Source organism: Pelecanus crispus, chromosome 2, assembly GCF_030463565.1.
Source record: "Pelecanus crispus isolate bPelCri1 chromosome 2, bPelCri1.pri, whole genome shotgun sequence".
In the NCBI taxonomy this organism is placed as follows: domain Eukaryota; kingdom Metazoa; phylum Chordata; class Aves; order Pelecaniformes; family Pelecanidae; genus Pelecanus; species Pelecanus crispus.
This window is the reverse complement of record NC_134644.1, coordinates 166,189,528-166,212,094: the sequence shown is the minus strand read 5'-3', so window position 1 is coordinate 166,212,094 and position 22,567 is coordinate 166,189,528. Positions and strand designations below refer to the sequence as shown.

The 22,567-nt window shown below is 38.4% G+C and overlaps 1 protein-coding gene across 4 annotated transcripts in view; it reads right to left on the bottom strand.

Moving 5' to 3' along the window:
- The window catches only part of EFR3A (EFR3 homolog A), an 89,851-nt gene that overhangs the window by 3,630 nt on the left and 63,654 nt on the right, over positions 1-22,567 (bottom strand). For 3 of the 4 annotated variants that reach the window (XM_075705398.1, XM_075705399.1, XM_075705397.1), the window contains 11 exons: positions 21,433-21,547; positions 19,482-19,533; positions 15,890-16,062; positions 15,381-15,456; positions 14,401-14,562; positions 13,026-13,157; positions 12,448-12,515; positions 11,134-11,261; positions 5,041-5,129; positions 1,407-1,455; positions 157-260 (listed from right to left, as the gene is read on the bottom strand). In XM_075705398.1, the coding sequence (XP_075561513.1) occupies positions 157-260; positions 1,407-1,455; positions 5,041-5,129; positions 11,134-11,261; positions 12,448-12,515; positions 13,026-13,157; positions 14,401-14,562; positions 15,381-15,456; positions 15,890-16,062; positions 19,482-19,533; positions 21,433-21,547 (1,148 nt within the window). Of the gene's footprint in view, positions 1-156; positions 261-1,406; positions 1,456-5,040; positions 5,130-8,986; positions 9,038-11,133; positions 11,262-12,447; positions 12,516-13,025; positions 13,158-14,400; positions 14,563-15,380; positions 15,457-15,889; positions 16,063-19,481; positions 19,534-21,432; positions 21,548-22,567 lie in introns of all 4 variants that reach the window. The other variant, XM_075705400.1, reaches the window with a different exon arrangement.

The window sequence follows — 22,567 nt, the reverse complement described above, 5'->3', positions numbered from 1 at the left end:
ATAATAGTAGAGATAATAGCTGAAGACAAAGAACTGAACTTCTACAGAAGTAACAACAGCAGTGACATGATAACATGAATCACCTTTAGCCAGCACATCGCCATTAATGCTTATACTAGTATCTTCAATGCTGTAAAACATTTTTCAGAAACTCACTTTTGTTTCACATTGTGCTGCAATTTCTTCAAATGGCGCTTTTTGGAACTTTTCAATCACAAGACGCCTTTTTTCTTTTTCCTGTTCTTCAAGTCCATTGTTATCTATTTAAAAAAAAACCCAAACCAAAATAAAGACAAATGTAATCTTTGCCTATCGTGTAAGTGATATAAACCTTCAAATGTGCACTGCAGAAGCAAACAAACACTGTACTTGAAGTGATGCAACCATACTCAAGCAAGCTGTCATCTGTCATTGCTTCTAAAGCAAAATGCAGATACAATTTCAGGGCGCTGGTTTGAGGACTTCACTTTTGCCCCTTTGTTACTATGTGCTTTCATTGCAAGTACATCCAGGCTTCCTTTTGTTTTATTATCTGGACTCAAGACTGCACTTCTCACGCAGTGCACACAAGTTCAGCTTCAGAGAAAAGAAGGGAGTATCCTCCCTCCCAGTATCATGCAGACAGGAGGGCAGGATTTTCTATTAGAATTTGGGAAAAGTGAGTTCAACCTCCATAGGCTGAGTGAACCTACAACCAGTTGGAACTTTGCAGCATCTAATGAATGTAAGTACCTCAGTGATTAGGCAGGTTTTGAAAACTGTCAGATTGAATTATTGTCTAAAATATCAGTGTCTATTGTTTAAAACATCCATGTCTAATCCATGTTTTTGACAAGATTTTGGTGGACTGGACAGCATTGATTAGTAATTACTTCTAGTGATATGAAATAAGGAAACGGAATAATTCCGAGTTCTGCTAGGGGGTCACTTGTCAGAAAAATACACTTTTAAACAAATCAGATAGATGTATATCAATATACTAACTAAAAAATTGAGTGTTTTTGAAGTCCACAATGTGTACCTTACAATCTGTTTTCTGAATGCACTGAAGACCTGAAAATCTTAATATGTAAAAAATATTTAAGCTTTATAAATAATCACTCAATAGAATTTGAAAATCTCACATTATTTATAGCTTGGCCTGTAAGGGCAAATTTAATAGATGACAGACATTTCCAGATGCTTTTCATTCAGTCACCTTAACTTCAGAAAATGAATTCACTAAGATTATCAAGATATCATTTCAGAAATTTAGAAATAAATAACTGAAGTCTTAAATCAATTTACTAGCTGAAGAGACACAAATGTAATATTTTAATTACATTATTCTGGCAACACCTTTTTCTCTAGCAATTCCACAGTAATCTAGGACTATGCTGCATGAAGACAATTGTAATAAGTCTTACCAATTGCTTTCTTCAAAGCTTCAAAGGTGATTTCTTCAGTATTATCAATCTAAACACAAAGAAACAAAACCCCTTAAATCTCACATATAACAAGCTTCTTAAAAAATAAGGAATGTGATAAATACAGAAGGCCAAAATGGCCGCAGAGCTTTTCTGCCTTACAAGTTTCTAATAGCTTTAGCTGGAGTTTCTGTGACAGCCAACAGATTGCTAACTCACATTTTTAAGCTACTGCAATTAGTGAGGAAATTTTTGTCAAATTGGACCGATGAAAACTCTCTGAATTCTGGTCAAGACGCTCTATGGCAACAATACTTTGGAAAAGGACTTGAATTTTGGCAGAACACTGCTCTGGGTCAGGAATATGCTGTGGTGTTTCTATACTGCTAAGCCTCAGTACTGGTTCCTAGACAGCTGTTGCAAATACTAGCAGCTGCTTCCTGAGACTAGTTGAGCTACCAGCAATGTGATACTAAAGTAAGAGGTGGTAGTGGACGTAGAGTGGAAAACGGTTATTGCTTTACGCTAACTTCATACCACTATGAGCTCAAAATAATTTCGTGCTTATGTCATAAACATTGGAGCTAAAGGGCTCTTCATAACAAGCTATATCTGATGCACCGAGAAAGTTTGTTCATTTAGCAATATGAATATCCATTTGCTGATGCAGACGTACTTCATTAGGAATTGCTTGGGGCTGCAAAATTACCAAAGACACATGAACATTTCTCTGAAGAGCCAGCTCATGGATCTCTGTGTTTCAATTCTTCACAGACCTAGAGTTTCTGTATCATTAAGCATATTTACAGTGAAACCACTGTGATAATATTAGGGGAGAATACTTAGATGGCAGAACACTGTTCACCTGAATGTAACCATGGTTCCTTGGCTTGGACTGCCTTATTAACTGACTACATTTAAAACAGGCAGCACTTTTATTTTTCCTTATAATTGTTTAGAATGGTGTAATATGATTTAAGATAAAAGGTCTGTAAGGTAGCAAAAGGTTATTTCACCCAATTCAAAAGACTCTGAATTAATTCAATTTTTTAATTCATTGACTTCACCTACTGTAAATGGAAAAGCCAGAAGAAGTAGCTGTTTCCTTTTTAAATCAGTGTTATTTCAGGAGATGGAGCTGTAAATGGTCCTTTTTAAACAGATTTTACTACATTAGCATTGTATTCTCTACCTCTGAATATATAAAAGGTTAATAGATAAACAGCAAAACTCCCTTTATGTCAAATATTTGTGAATATGGCTAGAGATAAGAGTATTCACATTTTTAAATAATCACCTTTTATACGATTCATATTTGGTAAATATTACTTGTTTATGGCAGCCTTTCAGATTTCTAATTAACAACCATAGTAGTTGCTGATATTAGCCAGCATCATACTTGGTTATTAATAACACAGAAGCACTAGCTGCTTTTACAAGTGCTTTCCTCTTATAAATGGAGATAACTTTGGAATAAACTATCTTCCTGAACAGGATTCAGTAACAGACTTGCCACAACAAAACACTTTGATTGTGCTGACAAAAGAATTGCATTCGTATTGTATACAGTAATAGGTATTTTATGGGTAAAATCTTCTACCTCAGACAGTGTAGAAATGATACCATGCATCATTAATCCTAAAATTTCCATTAAGTAGTTTATCCTCTTAATCATAAAGCCTTATGCTCCTTTTTTTTTGCAGTTCAATTGTGCTGACAGTTATGGATTATGTTATATTTACTAGCCTACATAGCAAGAGAACCACATTTAATATCCTCATGGACTTTTTTCTTTTTTTCCACCTCGAGTTACATCCAATGTAGCATTATGTTGCAGGTGGCCAAAAACATGCATTATAAGGGAAAAAGAATTAGCAAAAATTACAGAGCACCATTACTGAAGTAACAGGGTGCCCAGGGCAGTGGTTGAGTCCCCATCCCTGGAAACATTTAAAAAACATGTAGATGTGGCACTTAGGGACATGGTTTAGTGGTGGACTTGTCAGTGTTAGGTTTACGGTTAGACTTGATGATCTTAAGGGTCTTTTCCAACCTAAATGATTCTATGATTCTATGAAACTTTTTCAGATGTTCATGACAGGTATCAAACTGCAGATAGCAAATTGGAAAATACTGGTTTTCCCTTTGCATTGTAAACAAACATTGTAAAGTAACTAAAGAAGGAATACTTTGTTTCATGTTTTTCTGATTATATAAAATTCTTGTTTTTAAGAGAGACAGTCATTCATTATCCAAGACACTGTACCACATTAAACTGAGAACCCATACAAAGATTTTGATTTACCTACAACTGCTGTATCCTCTTCAAAAAATGTCTATATATTAATGCTTAACATACCATCAGCATAATCATTTGAAATCTGAAATGGAAACTTCTCTCATTTAGTTCTACTTTCAAGACAGATGTTCTATCACATATAATCACATACAATACATGATTTTAAAAAAGGATACTAATGGCACATACCCCTATTCCTATTATGAGCATTTACTTTCTTCAGAAAGCTAAAGATTGTGATAATCTGGCTTGGTTTTGAACACTTTTTTCTGCTTTCTCCTAAATTTTTATCTAGTTTATCTGTATCCTTGCTAACACACAAAACCAAGAAGTGAACACAGAAATACCATCCAAGGTATCATCAGCACAGAGCAGAAAGGAATAATAATAATGATGCAAAACATAAATAACTTCTGTCAGTAAGTTCTAAAATGAAGGTTGCTCATTTACAATAGCTTAATACTCCATTTTCGACTAACATTCAGCTTGACTCTGTCCACACATCTGTTTCACGCCTGTAGCCGGTTTGTGCTTTAAAATGCTGCAGGTACAAACACCTCAATTTCAACAGCTAATCTCCGTCACAGCCAATAGAAATCTGGTTAATAAAAATCAGCAGAACCTTGAAAAAGATTCAGTACAAATGGAAATTTATTTTAAGAAATACTTCAGATGAAGTGTGAAAAGATGTGGGATAATTTTAGTTATAATGCAGTCTTCCTAAGGGATAATTAGCATCAGCTCCTGTACCCTACATATGAACTTCTTGTTGCTACCTTATCCTTCCCGTGTCTTTAAAGCACTGTGTGCTAAACTGTTCTGGAAGAGGTGATACTGTAACCCTGTGGTGTAAGCAGCTGCCTAGTCTTTACCTGCCTCTCCCAAAGACAGCAGGTCTCCCACTAGTCTCTCATCTGTCAGCCCCATGTTGATGAACAAGACTCTCAGATACTTCAACTAATGCAGGGATACAGATGCAGGAATTTTATGTGATCCCTCAATATGCAAAGAAATATTTTTAGAATATTTGCTCATAAAATATTAGTTGTTCAGCATATATACGCATTACTACCCCATATTCTGCAGTACTATCTGTAAAAACTATAGTGACAAAATACTTTACATTTTTATATAGCAAGATCAGTATCAGTGTCTTTGACAACACATTTCTATAAATATAGGAGTTAAAAAAAAGAAAGCAAAACCAAACAAACCCCCAAAGCATTTAACATTGCTAGAGCAATTAGATATTAGACTTTCTGGGAAAACTTCATTTGCATTCCCCCTCCCCCTGCCCAAAAGATGTTGCTTTAAAGTATCCCATCATTTTCATACCTTATCCTCTGTGTTGTTGCCAGGCAGAATATCCACCTGAATAGATACTGTGTCCACAATGCTCTTCCTCCTGGAGAGTCTGTCCTCATCTAGAAGAAAAACAACATATCTCACTTTTTGTATAACAGTGGAAACACAATCAATTGAATTTCTACACTTCAGATACAGGTTTGTTTCTATATGCCTATTTAACCCAAGATTGTCTATTTTATCATTTGGATTGTTGTGAAAAATGATCAATTACTGCTCTAAATTAATAAATATGAAGGAAAATAACCTTTTTATTGTCCCTTCCCTCTCTCATCCCAGATCTTCCTAACCTGCCCCTGAAAGCCCAGAATTTTAAAAAAATTAGATGAGATCTTATTCAAATGCATAACAACATAGTACATGATTATATACTGCTGCAGAGTAATTTACAAAAGCCTGAACTTATTGTTTGGGTTGTGAAATTGAAGTATTAAGGTCTTAATTTGAAGGTATTCTGAAACAGACAAGTGCCTCTTGGAAGATGACTCATTGACAGAAGAAATAACGATTTCTGAATGGAAATGAACAACAATCCTTCCTTAATCTTGTTGCTACAAGTACCATATGCGAGTCTAAAAATCTACCTGGTGAAAAAAAATTCTCTCCATTTTTAACTTCCTACAAACATTTTAGCAAGTCCAGCTGGCCTAAAAAGTTGTCAGAATATGACCAACTGTGCTGGTACTAAAAGGAGCACAACAATTTCATTAATGCATGAGCAGATTATGATCAAATGATCCATCGGTTGATGGATTTTCCTTTTGTGACTGCATTCCTGAGACAATACACCAACAATCTTTTCTCATTTTTTACGTTAAATATATTAACATAAGAGTAAAAAAAAAAAAAAAACCCAGTAAAAATGCATTTACAGATGTGTCATGACAATCCTCTGACAAATGGAGACTCGTCTGGCCTGACTTCCATGTATCTCATTTACAAAACCAGGAATTGCCATGTCATATTTCAGATTTTAGCCGAGGTCAAGCCATTCGGATCTGGCTGTTATGATTTGGTGACTTGCACTGCACATAGTTAGAAGCACCTGCAGGCACTTGATACTAAGATAAGGACAAGGAGAACAACTGTAAAACTTCCCCCACCACAAGGTAATTTATCCTTTTCTTCTGCAACCTTTGTTTAATCCACTTCTAAAGCACTTCTGCAGTGCAAATATTGAGCTTGAACCGACAGAATTCATTCCAGCAGAGCTGAACATATTCAGCTTTTAAAAATTAAGAAATAACTTTCAGAAGTCACATAAATGAAATGCCATTTTAAGATCAAGAGGCAGTGAAAGAACAAGATTAGCGAAAAACACCTGAATTCTAGCTATCTTTGCCAAGTTCTCAGAGTCCCTGAGCATCTGAAGTGGCATTTTGAAGGATTTACTTAATTTTTAATCCCTGACAGCTCACTGGTACATGATCCAATACATAGAGTCTGAAGAAAGCACCTTAGCCCTCAAGAGTAAACACAAGACAAAACTACATCTTTGCTGCCATCTTGCTGCTCTCTCTGTAATTGACATGCAAACACCAGAAGATACATTTCTGGCTCTGCTTTGGATAGAATTCATTTTTGTAATGGATGCCTCATTATACTTGCCTAATAAAAATGCCCATTCTTCTCTAATTTCAACACATTAAGTAGGTAAAAAAATTGTGAGAATTGCGGTTTTTGCCTGTTACGCTACAAAGCTCGTCTCCACACACACAAAGGAGCCCAGAGGCACGAGGGCAGTGGTGGAGCCCCAGTACCCGCTGCCCCAGCCCCTACCAGGGCTGTCCCAGAAGTCTTGGCCCCATGGGGCAACGTAAGCAGCTCTCTGGGTCACCTCACTGACCGAGTCGGGGTCAGTGCCTGGGGCATGGGACACGTTGTGGGATGCCGGGGAATAGCATCTTGGGATTGCACAAAACTTAGTATGGGATGTTTAGGGGAGGAACCAAGGGCGGGGCAAAGGAGGACTGAGATAATTTGGGGAGGAGCAAGCAAGGAACACAGAGGGATAAGGGGATAAAGACATCATAGAATCGTTTAGGTTGGAAAAGACCTTTAAGATCATCCAGTCCAACCATTAACCTACACTACCAAGTCCACACTAAACCAATCAAGGGCAGACTAGACTAAACCATGTCCCCAAGTGCCACATCTACCCGTTTCTTGAACACTTCCAGGGATGGTGACTCCACCACCTCTCTGGGCAGCCTGTTCCAATGCTTGACCGCTCTTTCCGTAAAGAGATTTTTCCTAATATCCAACATAAACCTCCCCTGGCACAGCTTGAGCCCATTTTCTCTCATCCTATCGCTAACTATATGGGAGAAGAGACCAACACCCACCTCACTACAACCTCCTTTCAGGGAGTTGTAGAGAGCGATAAGGTCTCCCCTCAGCCTCCTCTTCTCCAGGCTAAACAACCCCAGTTCCCTCAGCTGCTCCTCAGAAGGCCTGTGCTCCAGACCCTTCACCAGCTACGTTGCCCTTCTCTGAACACGCTCCAGCACCTCAATGTCTTTCTTGTAGTGAGGGGCCCAAAACTGGACACAGTATTCCAGGTGCGGCCTCACCAGCACTGAGTACAGGGGGACAATCACCTCCCTGCTCCTGCTGGCCACACTATTCCCGATACAAGCCAGGATGCTGTTGGCCTTCTTGGCCACCTGGGCACACTGCTGGCTCATGTTCAGCCGGCTGTCTACCAACACCCCCAGGTCCTTTTCCACCAGGCAGCTTTCCAGCCACTCTTCCCCAAGCCTGTAGCGTTGCATGGGGTTGTTGTGACTGCAGTGCAGGACCCGGCACTTGGCCTTGTTAAACCTCATACAGTTGGCCTCGGCCCATCGATCGATCGATCTGATTACATCAGTCCCATGTAAGCCGGTTGCTGATCAGTACACGCATCTGGCCATGCCCTGAGCCTCGTCAGTGCAGCCTGTCCCGTCCTCTCATTAAATCCCATTTCTCTTCTCCTGGGTGAGGGACTCTATTCTTTGTGCAGGTGTGTGCATGGGGGTCTGAGCGCAGCAACTGGAGTCAGACCATGGGTCAGAAGGCCTGTGTGTCTGGAGCGGGCGAGGGAGCACAGCAACACTGCATGGTAACGAGCGACTATCAAGCTGGACCAGCAGACGAGCAGATCAAGTGGCCTGGGAGCGGGGGGTGTCCACGTGTGTCTGTGTGTGTCAGTCTGTCTCTGAGGGGAAGGCACCTGGAGGGACCAGGAGGCCCAGGCCAACTGTGAGAAAGAGCATGGAGCCTGGGAGGTTGACCGAGATCCGCACATGCACTGCAAGGGGGATCCGTGCCAGCAGCTGGGCTGGGGCTGTGGGCCCTGGGGACTCACATGCCCAGATGCCAGGGACTGGGGAGACTGGGAACCAGGAGGCAGCTGGTGGGCAGACAGTGTCCAAGCCCAGCTACTGGCGGGATGCACGCAGAACATATGCATGTATACGTGTCCCACTAATGGGCCTTTATCCTGAACAGCCAGCGAGCAAGATGAATCATCGTTCTGTCAACAGCTGAGAGCTTCTTCCAACTTGGTAGAAAGTTCTTGTAATTTCCCTCAAAGAGGTAATTAGTACTATCACAAAAGTGATACCTATAGCCCTACTACCTGCTCAGGAAAAGAAAATAGGAAGCTACCATATTGTAGAGTTCCAAATCAAGAGTAAACACAAAGGCAAATCTTGCAGCAGCTAACATTGCTACAGGTGTATCAAAGAGATAAACAAAAAAAAAAAAAAAAAAAAGAAAAAAGCAGAAGGAAACACTAAGTACAACACAGTTTCTGGCCTAAAGATCTAAAGGCCTTCTAAAAGCGTTTTTGGGGTTTTTTTTCGGACTGTGCATATCCTATACACAAACCACAGCTAGCAGGAGAGCAGGCTGACCTACAACTCATTTTTACCTTTTGACTTGTGTCTGCATTTATGAGTTTTTTTGCCTGATGGAAATAGAGCTAAATTAAAAAAAAAAAAAAAAATCTGTATAGACAAAAAATGATTAACTGTACATTTAAATTATCAGCTTCCCCCCTCCCCCAAATAAGGAAGAGAACAATGTACAAAACGTTGCAAATATGAATGTCTTTCAAACTGGCAAGAAGTACCAAAACCTGAAACAAAGCCAGGATGATGATTTTATGTCTATAAGTCATTGTTAAGCATTATACCATCGATATTCAGAAATACTAGAAATAAATAGGATAAAATCTTTACTGGCTTTTTGTGTTCAACCATAACTTTCACAGAAATATACAAAAAATGGATGCATCTTTTACTAAAATTAATTATATATTTTGAAACACTATATTCTAGCATTATAATATAATAGTAGAAATGAAAAATTTCATTGAAGTAAAACCAAAAAGTTTCAGAGTTCCAAAATATGCACTTTGGTCCTGACTTAGTTAAATGAAAACCTTGGAAGCTCAATATCCCACAGGATCAGAGATTAATGATCCTAATTAGATATGATAACAAACATGGAACCAGTTTTGGTTACTGCTCTTTACAAAAAGATTAAAAAAAACCAAAACAAACCACACACATCTGATTCACATACGCTAAGATTTAGCATTAAATATGGCTGTTTCTCATCACCCGAAGAGGCAGTCAATCACATACTTGCAGCTAACCTCACTTAACCTTGATGTCAGAACATACCTACCTTCCTGTGTAGGAATGCATTTTTATCAAAGTATCCAAAAAACCCTAGAAAGGTATTTGGGTGCAAATACATCTTGATTTCTAGAAGAGGTTTAACATAAATTTCAAACCAGGTTATCTTTCTCATTCCATCCCCATTCACGCAAAGGCAGTAAAAATTTGAAAATGTAACATTTCCTTACTTGCTACCTACCTCTTCTGCCAATACTAAAATATAACGTTAACTGGGGTTTTTTGGATGCCAGAAGAAATAATCTGTCAAGTATAGCAACATATTCCGTTTTAGAAGATGACAACCAGCAACAGACAACACAGACATTGCAGCTGTGTCTCAGAATATATCACTAGTTTGCCTGCTAGCACTTGGGCCAAAACCACATCTCCTGTTCTGGAGAACTCATTCCCTCCCATAGCAGCTATCCAAAAAAGCTTATTCAAGAGCAGGCAGCAATGTCTCTGAATTGTACTGCAAGTGTGACGGATCTGGTATTCACTCTCCATATGTACTACATTTCTTTCTGTGTTTAAGCTACAAAACATAGGAATCACATTTTCCTGCTGGGTACTTTTATTTCACAAGAAGGTCATGTTTCAGACTGGGATGTCCCATAGTCTATTACAATAGTAACCAGTTATGTACAGCCACAAAACACACATGGTTAATAAAACAAATTCTTCAAACAATTTTTTTCAGTAAGTTGCTCAACTGGCTGTTGAAAATATATTAAAAGCTGAAAACCCAATGTCCCATACTAGCTAGTCATTCACACACTATTTGTGTATCCCGGGTAGCACGAACTCTCACAAGTCTTCCTCAGGCATACTTTATTTTTATTGTGTTACTTGACACTAAGCTAGCATACGTATCCAATGGAGGAAAACTTCCCATTCTTCGTTAAATTAACATCTGCTCATTGAGAATGTGACTAAGACCAATAACTCAAGTCAGCACAAGGCCATACGGCAAAAGGATGGAATACGTTCCATCCAGTGTTTATGTAAAAAGGATAAAATATGCTGACATGTATAATCCTTCCACATCTGCTAACTCAAGTGAACACAGAAAAACAGTAATAATCGCTACTATCTTCTTAAGTATTCTTTCGAAAGCAAAGACTTCATTAAAAAAACTCAAAGTGGGTTCAAGAAGTTTCTTCCCCACCTCCTCAATTTAAGGGGGGGGAAAAATATCAAAGGACACAAAATTGAAACTTCTTGCCAATAATACAGTAGCTAATGAGAAAAAAAAAATCTTGAGAAAACAAAATTATAATTTGATTAAGTTTTGTTGCCAAGTAGTCACACTACATTTCATTGGCACACAACACATTAAGCAAGCATTCTTAATAACTGGTACTTAGCAGTTTTGCCACTGATCACCACTTACCTGTTACCTGGGGTACATATGGAACTGACAATCTTTCCACACTGTATCCACTGCCTCCTAATGATTCTGCAATCTTGTTTGTCAGGAAAAAAAAATTTTTTTCATGCTTCTCTAAAGATTTTGGAAGACTGTCAAAATACATATTTGAAGTTATTATCTACCAATAGAGATTTGTTCATTAAGTAAAATACTTTTATAATGTCTGCAAGCAACAAAAAAGGGTCAATGGTAACGATTTGATAGAAATAAAACTGTCTCAGTTATTTGTGAATTAATATACACTCCAAAATGAATCCATTGAATACCTCTGCAATATTTTAAATTACCCTAACACTTCTTGGTTATCTAAATTATGTTCCTCATCTATTCTGCTACATATTGAGAGAATACAGTCTCTGTTAAATGGAAAAAACTGTAGAGTAATAGTATTTGCCATTTGCCAGCAATGTGCCCTTGCAACAAAAAAGGCTAAGGGTATCCCGGGCTGCATTAGGAGCAGTACTGCCAGCAGGTCAGGGGAGGTGAGCCTTCCCCTCTGCTCAGCACTGGTAAGGCCACACCTGGAGTACTGTGTCAAGCGCTGGGCTCCCCAGGACAGGAGAGACATGGACTTACTGTGGAGAGTCCAACGAAGGGACACTAAGGTGATTAAGGGACTGGAGCATCTCTCCAATGAAGAAAGACCGAGAGCTGGGACGGTTCAAAATGGACAAAAGAAGGTGGATCTTATCAATGTGTACAACTACCTTAACGGAGGGAGGGTGGGAAGACAATAGAGCCCAGCGGTGCCCAGTGACAGGCCCAGAAGCAATGGGTACAAACTGAAACACAGGAGGTTCTGTCTGAACATCAGGAAACACTGTCAGGGTGACTGAGCACTGGCACAGGTTGCCCAGGGAGGTTGTGGAATCTCCATCCTTTGAGATATTCCAAAGCCATCTGGATGTGGTCCTGGACAGCCTGCTCTGGATGAACCAGCTTGAGCAGAGGGGTTGGACCAGATGATCTCCAGAGGTCGCTTCCAATGTCACCCACTCTGTGATTCAGTGAAAATGCGTTTTGCTGTGTTAGCACTTACATCAAACACTATATTGTGGAGATGTAAGTGCCTCTGACTACAACAAAAACTGTTTTCAGACTTTTTTTTTCATATATGCATATATGTTTTTAATGCTTGGTTTTCCTCTGCCTATCCTGTACACTACTAAACCTCTAAATTATTTTTCACATATGCAACATATTTCAGTGATGTGTGATTTTTAATAGTAAAATAGGTACTTCAACGTTCATTAATTCACATTCTTATCTACTTACTTGCATTTGTCTTTGAAAATTGTTTCTGGTAGAAAATAAGGTGCTTCCAGACTTCTAGTTTCGATGACCTGAAAAAAACCAAGACCAACAGTACAAATGGAGTAGTTCCATAGCTATTTTCTCCAATGACTAAATTGCTTAAAGATGTTCTACTGTAGCAGATTACCAATCCTTCACCTCAGCACAAATGAGGCCTTTAGAATTTCTTTTAACCAGAAAAGAGATTGTGGCACTCACCCTTTAGACTAAAAGTCTGTTTCTCATGGTCTTGTGCATGTCAGTATTGTTTTACCAAAGTCAGTGAGGCTGTAAAGTCTTATACCAGATGGCGATTTAGCCCATTACATATGGTACCACAAACAAAATAAAAATGCTATACCTTGAGAGAAGAATATTCTGTGCATGGTTTTAAGAGTCAGCAAGTAATGCCTTTGGAGACCAAAGACAAAGAGCAACGTTGGTGGGCACAAATACAGGAGATCAACACCACAAGCAATTACTTGACAGAAGTGATTTACCCATTTTACAGTAAAATGTGTACTGTTCTGAATGACTTAAATTACTTAATTACGTGTTACCTTACTGACATGCTGACAAAAGGCAGGAACTGCAATCATCTGGCTCAGAAAGTTTAGATACGCTGCAACCAATGCCATGACACCACAACGATTAAACATTGGCAGATTATCCTCATTGATAATGGCAACATCCTGAAATACAAAGGACAGCAGCATTACACCCTCCGAAGTTAACAGGCTGTCCCAAATAAATGGCAGTAAAAATTATTATTAGTAACACTAGCTGACATATGATGACTCTCTAGTATTACTTGGCATTTAAAACCTCTCACCTTAAAATTCTAGTCTTCTAGCTCACTCCTGAATTAGGTATATATTGATCTGAAGTTAGAGAGTTTGAAGGATTCAACCCCTAAGAAGAGAAGTAAATCTACTCCACTCAAACTTCTGTTTCTCAGAAAGAGAATACAGGTGAATGACTGGTAGTCTCTTGTCCTTAAGATTCCCATAAGGACCACCTGCTGATAATAACTTTTGCCAGGAAAATTAGAAACAGTAGTTTAATAATAAAAATCTCTCGTGAGTCACAGATACAGTACTATAAAGGGAATTATTTAATGCTTATTAGCATTTCTGTGTTTATTCAGATTGTATTATTTTTGCTCTAGTAAAACTCCTAGTGTCTTTTTCATCAAGTAAGGATTTGGTTCAGTGATGTATTTTAAAATTAAGGATGCACTCTGCATTGCAGAGGTTTCATAATGCAGGTGCACATTAGGGAATAAGGCTAAGGACAGAGAGTGAACTAGGAATACAGGACACAATTTCATCAAATTTCCATGGCACATGCTAGCACTATTTTTTTGAATGCTTTAATTTCAATACAGATAAACCTATTAAGTTATACAGTTTCACTGAGGAATGTATGCAAGTCTGAAATAACATTTGATCCTGTAAAGGAGATGTTAAGGAATAAGGCCTGTCAACACATTGATAAGAGTTTTACTCTAAGGTAAGATTAAATAGCCCAGTTTGGTTAATTGATTGGTTGGAAATATTTGTCAAAAGCTTCCTTTCAAGGTGAAGACATTCCATGTATTTTATACGGAACACTGATGCAAGATTGTAAGAATACTTTGTCAGTTTGCTAATGAATATATCAGTGATTCTAGGGAATTTTTCAACAGATTTCCACATCTGCTGTATTACCTGAAGAGAACATGCTGTAGAAGTTTGTAACATCTGGATAGTTGAAGTTTCGCTATTAATAAGTGTTATGTACAAAGTGCACTTCCTTAATGGATCGATCAAATTAGGACTCAATGATGCGATTTCCAATTTGAAGATCAATATGCAAACAAAAAAAGTTATCCACATCTCCAGTTACCAATATAAATTGTCAATCAATGAACCCAACACTGATTCAGGCTCATACCTGCAAAGCAATAGCTAATCGAATGAGGTCAATAACCACTTCTTCATTGGCTAGTTCAATTGTGGTAAGAGCTAGAGATGTAAACAGCAGTTCAAAGTTTTTTTGGACATTGTCTTCTTCTTTACAGCCTAAGTAGATGTGTCTGTATAACTGCTGACCATGCTATAAAAGACAAAAAAGGGAAAATGAGTATTCAAATCATAGCATAATTTAGGATAGAAAGGATATTTAAAGGCCCTCTAGTCCAACTCCAAGCAGAGCCAGCTTTGATGTTAGATCATTTTGCACAGAGAATTAAAAAAATAAAAAAGGATAAAATACACGTATACACATACATACACAAACAAGTACATGATTAATCAAGACGACTGCTAGGTCACCACCACAACAGTAGCTTCTTTATAAACACAGTACTATTTTATGTAGAAGTGTACAGATGGGCAAGGTGATACCGAGAATTGCACATGAATACTGCACTGTGTCAGACATTGGCATTTATTTCTTATTGAAATATTAAGAAAAAAAAAAATTGCCCATTTATGAAAAGGAAAAAATAAAAAGTAGATCCTGAAACATTCTCAAGAACATCCAAGTAACTGAGGAGCTTCAAGGGTTATGCTTGTGAAGACATGAAATTTGTTCATTAAGCAATTCTCCTTGAAGAGCAAACTGAGAAAAAATTCTTCTAGAGGGTGTTTCAGAAGATGAGCTAGACCATGGTTTAGATATACACTGTTCTAATTTCATGCATGCAATGATTTTGATATGAAGACATAAATGAAAATTTTATTCCATGGAACCACCTCTCAAGTTTCTAAGAGCACCTGAACATTGAAATCACTGTAATTTGAATTAAAATCACTCAATACTGATCTTTGCAACTTGTTGCAAAAACACAGTTGTAGAAGAAAAGCAAAGCAACTGGTTCAGTTACTTTATCTTCTTTCTAGATAGCAAAGTTAACTTTTTCATTCTATTACCTTTTTCATGAAGCTCACATCTTGCCTTGAAATTTTGTCTCGTTTTATCTTTAGATCAGAAACATCTGGTATTATTCTACAAAGCAAACAAAAAAGTCATTTTAGCAAAAAGAAGTTGAAAGGAAAGAGGATGTGAAATATATGAACTATTTAAACAAATCTTGAAGCAATTTCCATTTTAATTACATCCATGTTTAACAATGACATTCAAATTTCATCTGAAGAGGGGGAACCATAAACAGAATTATGACAACCACGTATTTTTTTTTCTCTACATAAAATCCCATATTCTGTCTTCCACAGTTAAACTAGCAGATATTTGGAATGGTCATTTAAGGTATCATGCACTGAGGCTTACCTGTAAAACTCTTGCCATCAATAAATGACACTTTAACAGAACAGTACATTAACATTTCACATTAGGAAAAATATTTAAAAATCAACAGTGTTTATCATTCAGATATTAAATTAGAATTTCAAGTAGACCAAAACAAAAAACAAAGAATTACCGTATCCCTCTGAGCTTTGCCCTGTTGTCATGCCGATCAATGAGGTTATGCAGTATTTCCAAGACCAGCTGCCTTAGCTCAGAGTCTTCCATGAGTGAAGGAGACAATAACGGGTCCAGAAACGGGGGAGGAAGTGCATTAGTTATCGTTGTTGCTTTGTATCCTGAAGTCACCTGTTCATTGTTGGAAGTAAAATTAGCATGTATCATTACTGCATTGTAGGAATTACTTGCAGCTGTCACTTACTTTTTAGTGTAGTTGGCTTTGGCATCTGAAAGGTGGATTCAAACAGGAGTTGTGTATTAGTTTTGAAAATTCCTAACCTCACTACAAATTTGGGAGGACTTTAATACTCATGTTCATATGAACTCCCTCAACTGTTTTAAAGTGATATTTCTCAGGATCCCTCCTGTACCAACACACACGAAAGAAAAAATAAAGGTACCATTTATGGTTTTTTTTTTTAAAATGGCCTATTAAAAGTTGCAGGGCATAAAATGAAGATGGTAATAATTCCAAGAGAGACTTTTCCATTTCAGGCTCTGAGCTGCTCATTTATGGTACTGAGTATGCTCATGTGAAGAAAAAAAAGAGAAATCAGGGCCTATATATATACATCTTAAACATTTATGGTACTGCTTTACTGCAAAAAAGAAAGCAAGCAGCAAACATCACTTTCTTAGAAATCTGGTACCATGGTGTTGTTTTTTCTTTTTTAAACTAATACTACTGCTGACTTGCCTCATTCGATTACTTTTATTTAAAGCAAACTCTGTAGGCACACAGGGAAAAGTTAACTTCAACTTGACAATTTAAATATTCAGCAGCTGAACATTTACAGCAGTCAAATGTTTAAAAAGTTACCATCCCTTAAAGTAGAGCTTACCAGACTATTACAATCTCAGAAACAAAACAGGATTCAGAAACTGCCAAGCATATGCTGTTGAGGATGAGGGGAACAAAATAACCCAAAATTTAATTACGATAAAAGCAATCAGATGTTTATCTGAGACTTTGCATAAAAATTGTATCTTCGTTATGCATATTCCATACCATTATCAGTGTGAATTGTGTTGTACAGGTTTTGGCTGGGATGGTTAATTTTCTTCCTAATAACATATATGGTGCTGTGTTTTGGATTTGTGACCAAAAGAGTGTTGATAATACAGGGCTATTTTGGTTATTGCTGAACAGTGCTTACACAGCGTCAAGGCCTCTTCTGCTTCTCACACACTGCCCTGCCAGCGAGTAGGCTGGGGGTGCACAAGGATTTGGGAGGGGACACAGCCAGGACAGCTGACCCCGACTGACCAAAGGGATACCCCACCCCATATGACACCATGCTCAGCAACAGAACTGGGGGCAGTTTGCCAGGGCTGCCGTTGCTCGGGGACTGGCTGGCCATCAGTTGGCTGGTGGTGAGCAACTGGATTTTGGGTGGGTTTTTTTGTGGTTCGTTTGGGTGGGGTTGGTTGGTTGGTTTGTTTTACTTTTTATCATTTTTCTTTTTTTCTTGGTTTTGTTTTTCTTTGTTTCCTTTTTGTACTTACTAAACTGTCTTCATCTCAACCCACTATTTCTCACTTGTACCCTTCCGATTCTCTCCCTGATCTCCCTGAGGAAGAGGCAGCTGGGTGGTGCTTTGCTGCCTGCTGGGGTTAAACCACAACATGTTGGGACAGGCTGCCTAGAGAGGTGGTGGAGTCCCCATCCTTGGAAGTGTTCAAAAAATGGGTAGACGTGGCACTCTGGGACATGGTTTAGTGGGCATGGTGGTGTTGGCTTGATGACTGGAATGATGATCTTAGAGGTCCTTTCCAATCTTAATGATTCCTAGTTTTTACTTTCATTATAAATAACCCAGCCACCAAGCCAGGAAACGTGAAATTGCTACTCTACCCTTAACTGGTTTAGTGGTGGACTTGGTAGTGTTAGGTTAATGGTTGGACTGGATGATCTTAAAGGTCTTTTCCAACCTAAACGATTCTATGATTCTATGTGAGCAAGGACTATTCCTACAGCGTAACAGAACAGGTTGAAAGGAAACTGGCTGGCAGAGGAGCTTGAGGGTACATGAAGGTATCTAATCAATCATTTTGAAAATGGAAGATTACTAATATTAAAAGCAGTAAGGCTGCAAATAAAAGTGCACACTTTTAATGAAGTGCCAGATTTTAATTGCCTATACAACATTAAGCTGTCTGCCTGTGTGTATGCATGACAACAGACTAATTATGTTATGAAGTAGTATTCTCTTGTAAAGAATACATGACGTACAATGCTCATTTCAGTATATAGAACAGGTAGGGTTCAGTAGTTTCTAGTTCTTTATTATGTGTGCAGACTAAGCTTTATATACAACAACAAAAGCTTTGCTCTGAACACAAATTCCTTCCCACGTTTTTTCCACAATTTTTATCAATGTCCAAGTAATTCATTAAGCATCAAAACACTCACTTTCATATCTTTGTGCATGGTGGGATTTTACTTCCATATTCTAAAAGAGGATCCAAAACAAAATTCAGTGTCGAAAATGTTAAATTCCTTCCAGAATATGAATCCCTTAAAGCATACTTACAGGCTAGGCAGCACCCTAAATAGTTCGAACAATTCTTACCATCTTCAATGGAAATTTTTAAGACCAGTGAGATGAATATTGTCACGAACAGTTTAGGCATAGCTGAGTCTATCTCTAATGAAGACAATGTGCAAAATAACCCCAAGGCCCTTCCTAACATGTTTTCTATCCTTAAATTGCAACTGTGAAGGCTCAGCAATTCTGCAAGCCAGAATCCAGGATTTCATATTCTAACAAGCAAAGAATGGTTCAACTGATTTGCCTAACACCACACACAAATTTCCTGTCGAAGCAGGGATAGAAACTCATTGTCCAGGAAGACATTCTGCTGCTTTAGTCACGAAATCATTCTTTATGCTATTTCCCCTACTTCAGTCACTAAACAGATTTCAGCTTCTGCAGCAAAACAGGCCAGGATTCTACAGGCAAGAGCCTCCTTTACTAGCCACTTCTGATTCTCACCATCAGGATGTTTTTCCAGAAATTCGCTTTGAAGGTTTACAGTTGGAAAATATATTTGTGATAAAAAAGTTAATTATACCTTACAAGAAACTTGGGAAATACTAGGAAGGGAAGAACAATAGTGCCTGAGGCTCTAAGGGTTTGGAGACAGGCATCCATTCCTAGAGTTTTAAAAATACTAGCCATTCTACTAATTACAGCTTTTCTGGTGTTAGAGACAAAAGTGATTTCACTTTGATGTTGCCAGCATTGCTGGCAGAACTAGTCAACTCAACCTACTCTATGATGTTCTTTTGGATCTGCATATCCATTTACAACTGATATTCACTGAAGTGCTCTAAGACATGGATGAATAATTTCTTGAGCTGCTTGTAATGTGAGTTGGGAAAACACTGCCATAATTTTACTCAGTAAAACTACAGATCTATGTAATATGAACGTATATTTAATTTCATAATACAGAGTTGTCATACTGTACTTATATGTATAACAAATACATAAAGTAAAACATTGTGTGCTTATAACATAATGTACTGAACACAGAAGGCTTACCATAAGTAAAGATCTCAATAACATGATTTGAATCCTCCTAGTTCCCAAATCTCTACAATTGGAAAAAAGTTGAAAATTAGTTTCTTTGCGTACCTTCAAAATATTACTCTAGTCCAGACATCATTCTAACAACTGCGTTTTTGACAAGTGAATATAGCAGTCTTGGAAGGGATGCTGAATGACCACAAATAAGGTGCAAGTATCTCCAAATTAGGTGCAATTACTAAATGTTTTTGAAAGGGACATTTATAGGAAGGCTTGAAAACCAAAGCACATACAATTGAAAAAACAGTAAATGATATGTGAAGTAGATCTAAATCTTCACGTTTCATTCAGAAATCTCTTTGTATCTGAAATGTTCAGCCGCTACATGCTTGACTTAATTTTCACAAGCATCAGCACTCAGAATTTCTTTTGAATTAATATGTAATTGACTCTTAAAAAACCAGGACACTTCTTGTTCAAGTCAGACCCCAAAACTTTGAGACTGAAAAAAAGTTATCTGCAAAATCAGACAGAAAAACTGAAAGAACCCTCCGTTTTCAGATTAGAGGAAGATACATGGAACACGACTTAACCGGTTCTTCATCTGTTCTCATCTTCCATCTGCTGGTACTAAAAAAAGTTAAACACCTATTGGTATATAGTCACATATGCACTGTTCTTGCAAGATCTTACAAGATAAAAGTGCACTTGGAATAAATTGCTCCATTCAAAGAGACTCTTTCAAGAAAGTAAAAAAAGGTACAAAGCCTTTTGTCCACCAAACAGCATAAGGAAAGAGCGAACCTCTTCACAAAAGTTGTCCTCTACCTAACAATGGAAACTTTCGCCTTCACAGATTATAATCCTGGCTATACCCAGCTGGTGGTACCATTCAAATGTCTTTTGTAGCAGAGACCAAATTTTCAGGTAAGCAATGCAAGACACTATCAGCAGCAGAAAGCCTGCTTTATTCAGAATGACGTACACGCATCATACTAACATACTACTCAGTCCCACGTTTACAAAGAATACCATAAAGGAAAATTGTATAGTTAAAAACCAAACCAAAACCCCCCACACCAACTGGTAATCCAAGTACAGAATTCTAAATGGTTCCATATTTCAAATGCCGTCTTAATGAGTGGTAACTGCCTGGCACAGATAGATTTCTATCTTTCATGGAATACTGTCCCATACTGGAGGGACGCAATACTACATGAAAAGCTACCAAGAAGCCAGAAGAATGACAATGACTTCCTACTTAAGCTAGCAGGGGATCAGACATATGTGGTACAAAGTATCCATGCATACCGGAAAAGAATAGCTGCAACCTTTTCAGTGACTTACCCCACACTGAGGAAAAGCAGTGTTTAAACATAGTTATTCATGTTACAAGGAAAAATATTACTTCAGCCTATGGCAGCTTTTTAATTATGGGTTTATGACATGAGTCTGCCCACCTATAGCTTTTTCCTGTTTCTAAATAAATAGGGAAAATCTAAACCAAAACACATTCACTGGAATTTCTGTCATTTGTTTCTTAAACTGAAGTTAGCTTGTACAGAATGAAGAAAAAAAAAAAATTTGTAAATTATGCAGCTATTTGAAAAAACATAGTCATAGTTCAATTTCCCTCATTTACAAAACACACGTATAAGAAGTTATGGAATTAACCACCATTAAGTAGATAATTTCAGAAACATTTGTACAGGTATGAAGAGAAGAAATGTTTTAGTGCAAAGTAAGTTGCATTCCAACCAAGTATTTTCTATCACTAATGTGTCTGGAGATTGATTTTATACTGCTGACACTGCGCCTGCCTTGATTCTGCATGGCATTTAATACAGCCCCTAATGAGTGAGAATTTGCATTTCACTTTTCTTAATTTATTTCACTACTTAATTTATCAAGATTCCAAAAATCTAAATTTTTAATTAGAAATTAAAAAAATGTAGGGTATACAAACCCAAGGTGACTGGTATCCAGTGATTGTGAAGTTGTCCCCAAAACAGGTACTTTTCCCATAATGAACATCATAATCTCTGATCTCTGGTAATCTGGGAGATTGCTTCCAAAAAATCCTAAATGAAAATGGAATTAAATCAGAGAAGGAAAGAGATGTCGGGCCCTTCTCTTTATAAGAAAAGCCTTATAAATACAAGGAATACATCTACAAGGTCAAAATAGATGAAGAATAAAACTATGATTGTTTTAGGGCGTAACACATGTTCATTTCTGCCGAATGACTTTACAGAGTCTTTTCATGACACTCACTTTCTTCTTTGAATCCTAAAACTTTCTAATTTTATCCCCCTTTAAATATCTAATTAAGAAGTTAAATATGTGACTTCTGTTAATTTGTAAAGAGTGAGGAATTGGAAGCGTTTCTCATGGAACACGGTGTTGTTACTTTTGTCTCTTCTTAAGTCACCATTAAATATTACAGGTGGGCGAACAGAAATCTCAGTGGTATGAGAGTATTACATGCCCAATACTTCAGAGACTGCTGAGGCGAGGAGCTCCTGTGCTGGCACAACGGGCAGCGGAGCACTCTAAGCGCAGTGTACAGGGGGGGTTTCCTGAACCGGGGGAACTTCAAGGGGACTGGAGAGACCCACCAGGAGCTCGCAGCTCACACAACAGCAGCTGACAAGACCTGGGCAGGGCCAGGAGCAACGGTGGCCAAGCCCCCACACCCACAAAAGAAGCCCCTGGGGACCACTAGCGACCCGGAGTGCCGTGGCAGCTGGGACACAAGAAGGGTGCTGTAGCTCTGCCAGCTCAACCAGGGAGCAGTGGCATCTACCCAGCAGAAGGCGGTGGCCTCTCTAAACTCTGCGCCCGCCACAGCTGACACAGCTTCCCAGACAGAGCTCCGATGGGAACACACTGCCACGCAGGTGCTGGGCTGCAGGCTGTGCCCCGCTCTTATGGCAGTGCCCACGGCAGCAGTGAGCACATGTGGGAGGTGTGCCCAGGTAGGGGAAATCCTCCGCTACGTGGGAGGAGGCGAGTAGGCTGAGGAGTATCAGGGAGTCTGAGAGGGACACAGCGTACTGGAACCACACCCTACCATCCCTGGGGCAGACCTGTCGGGCAGA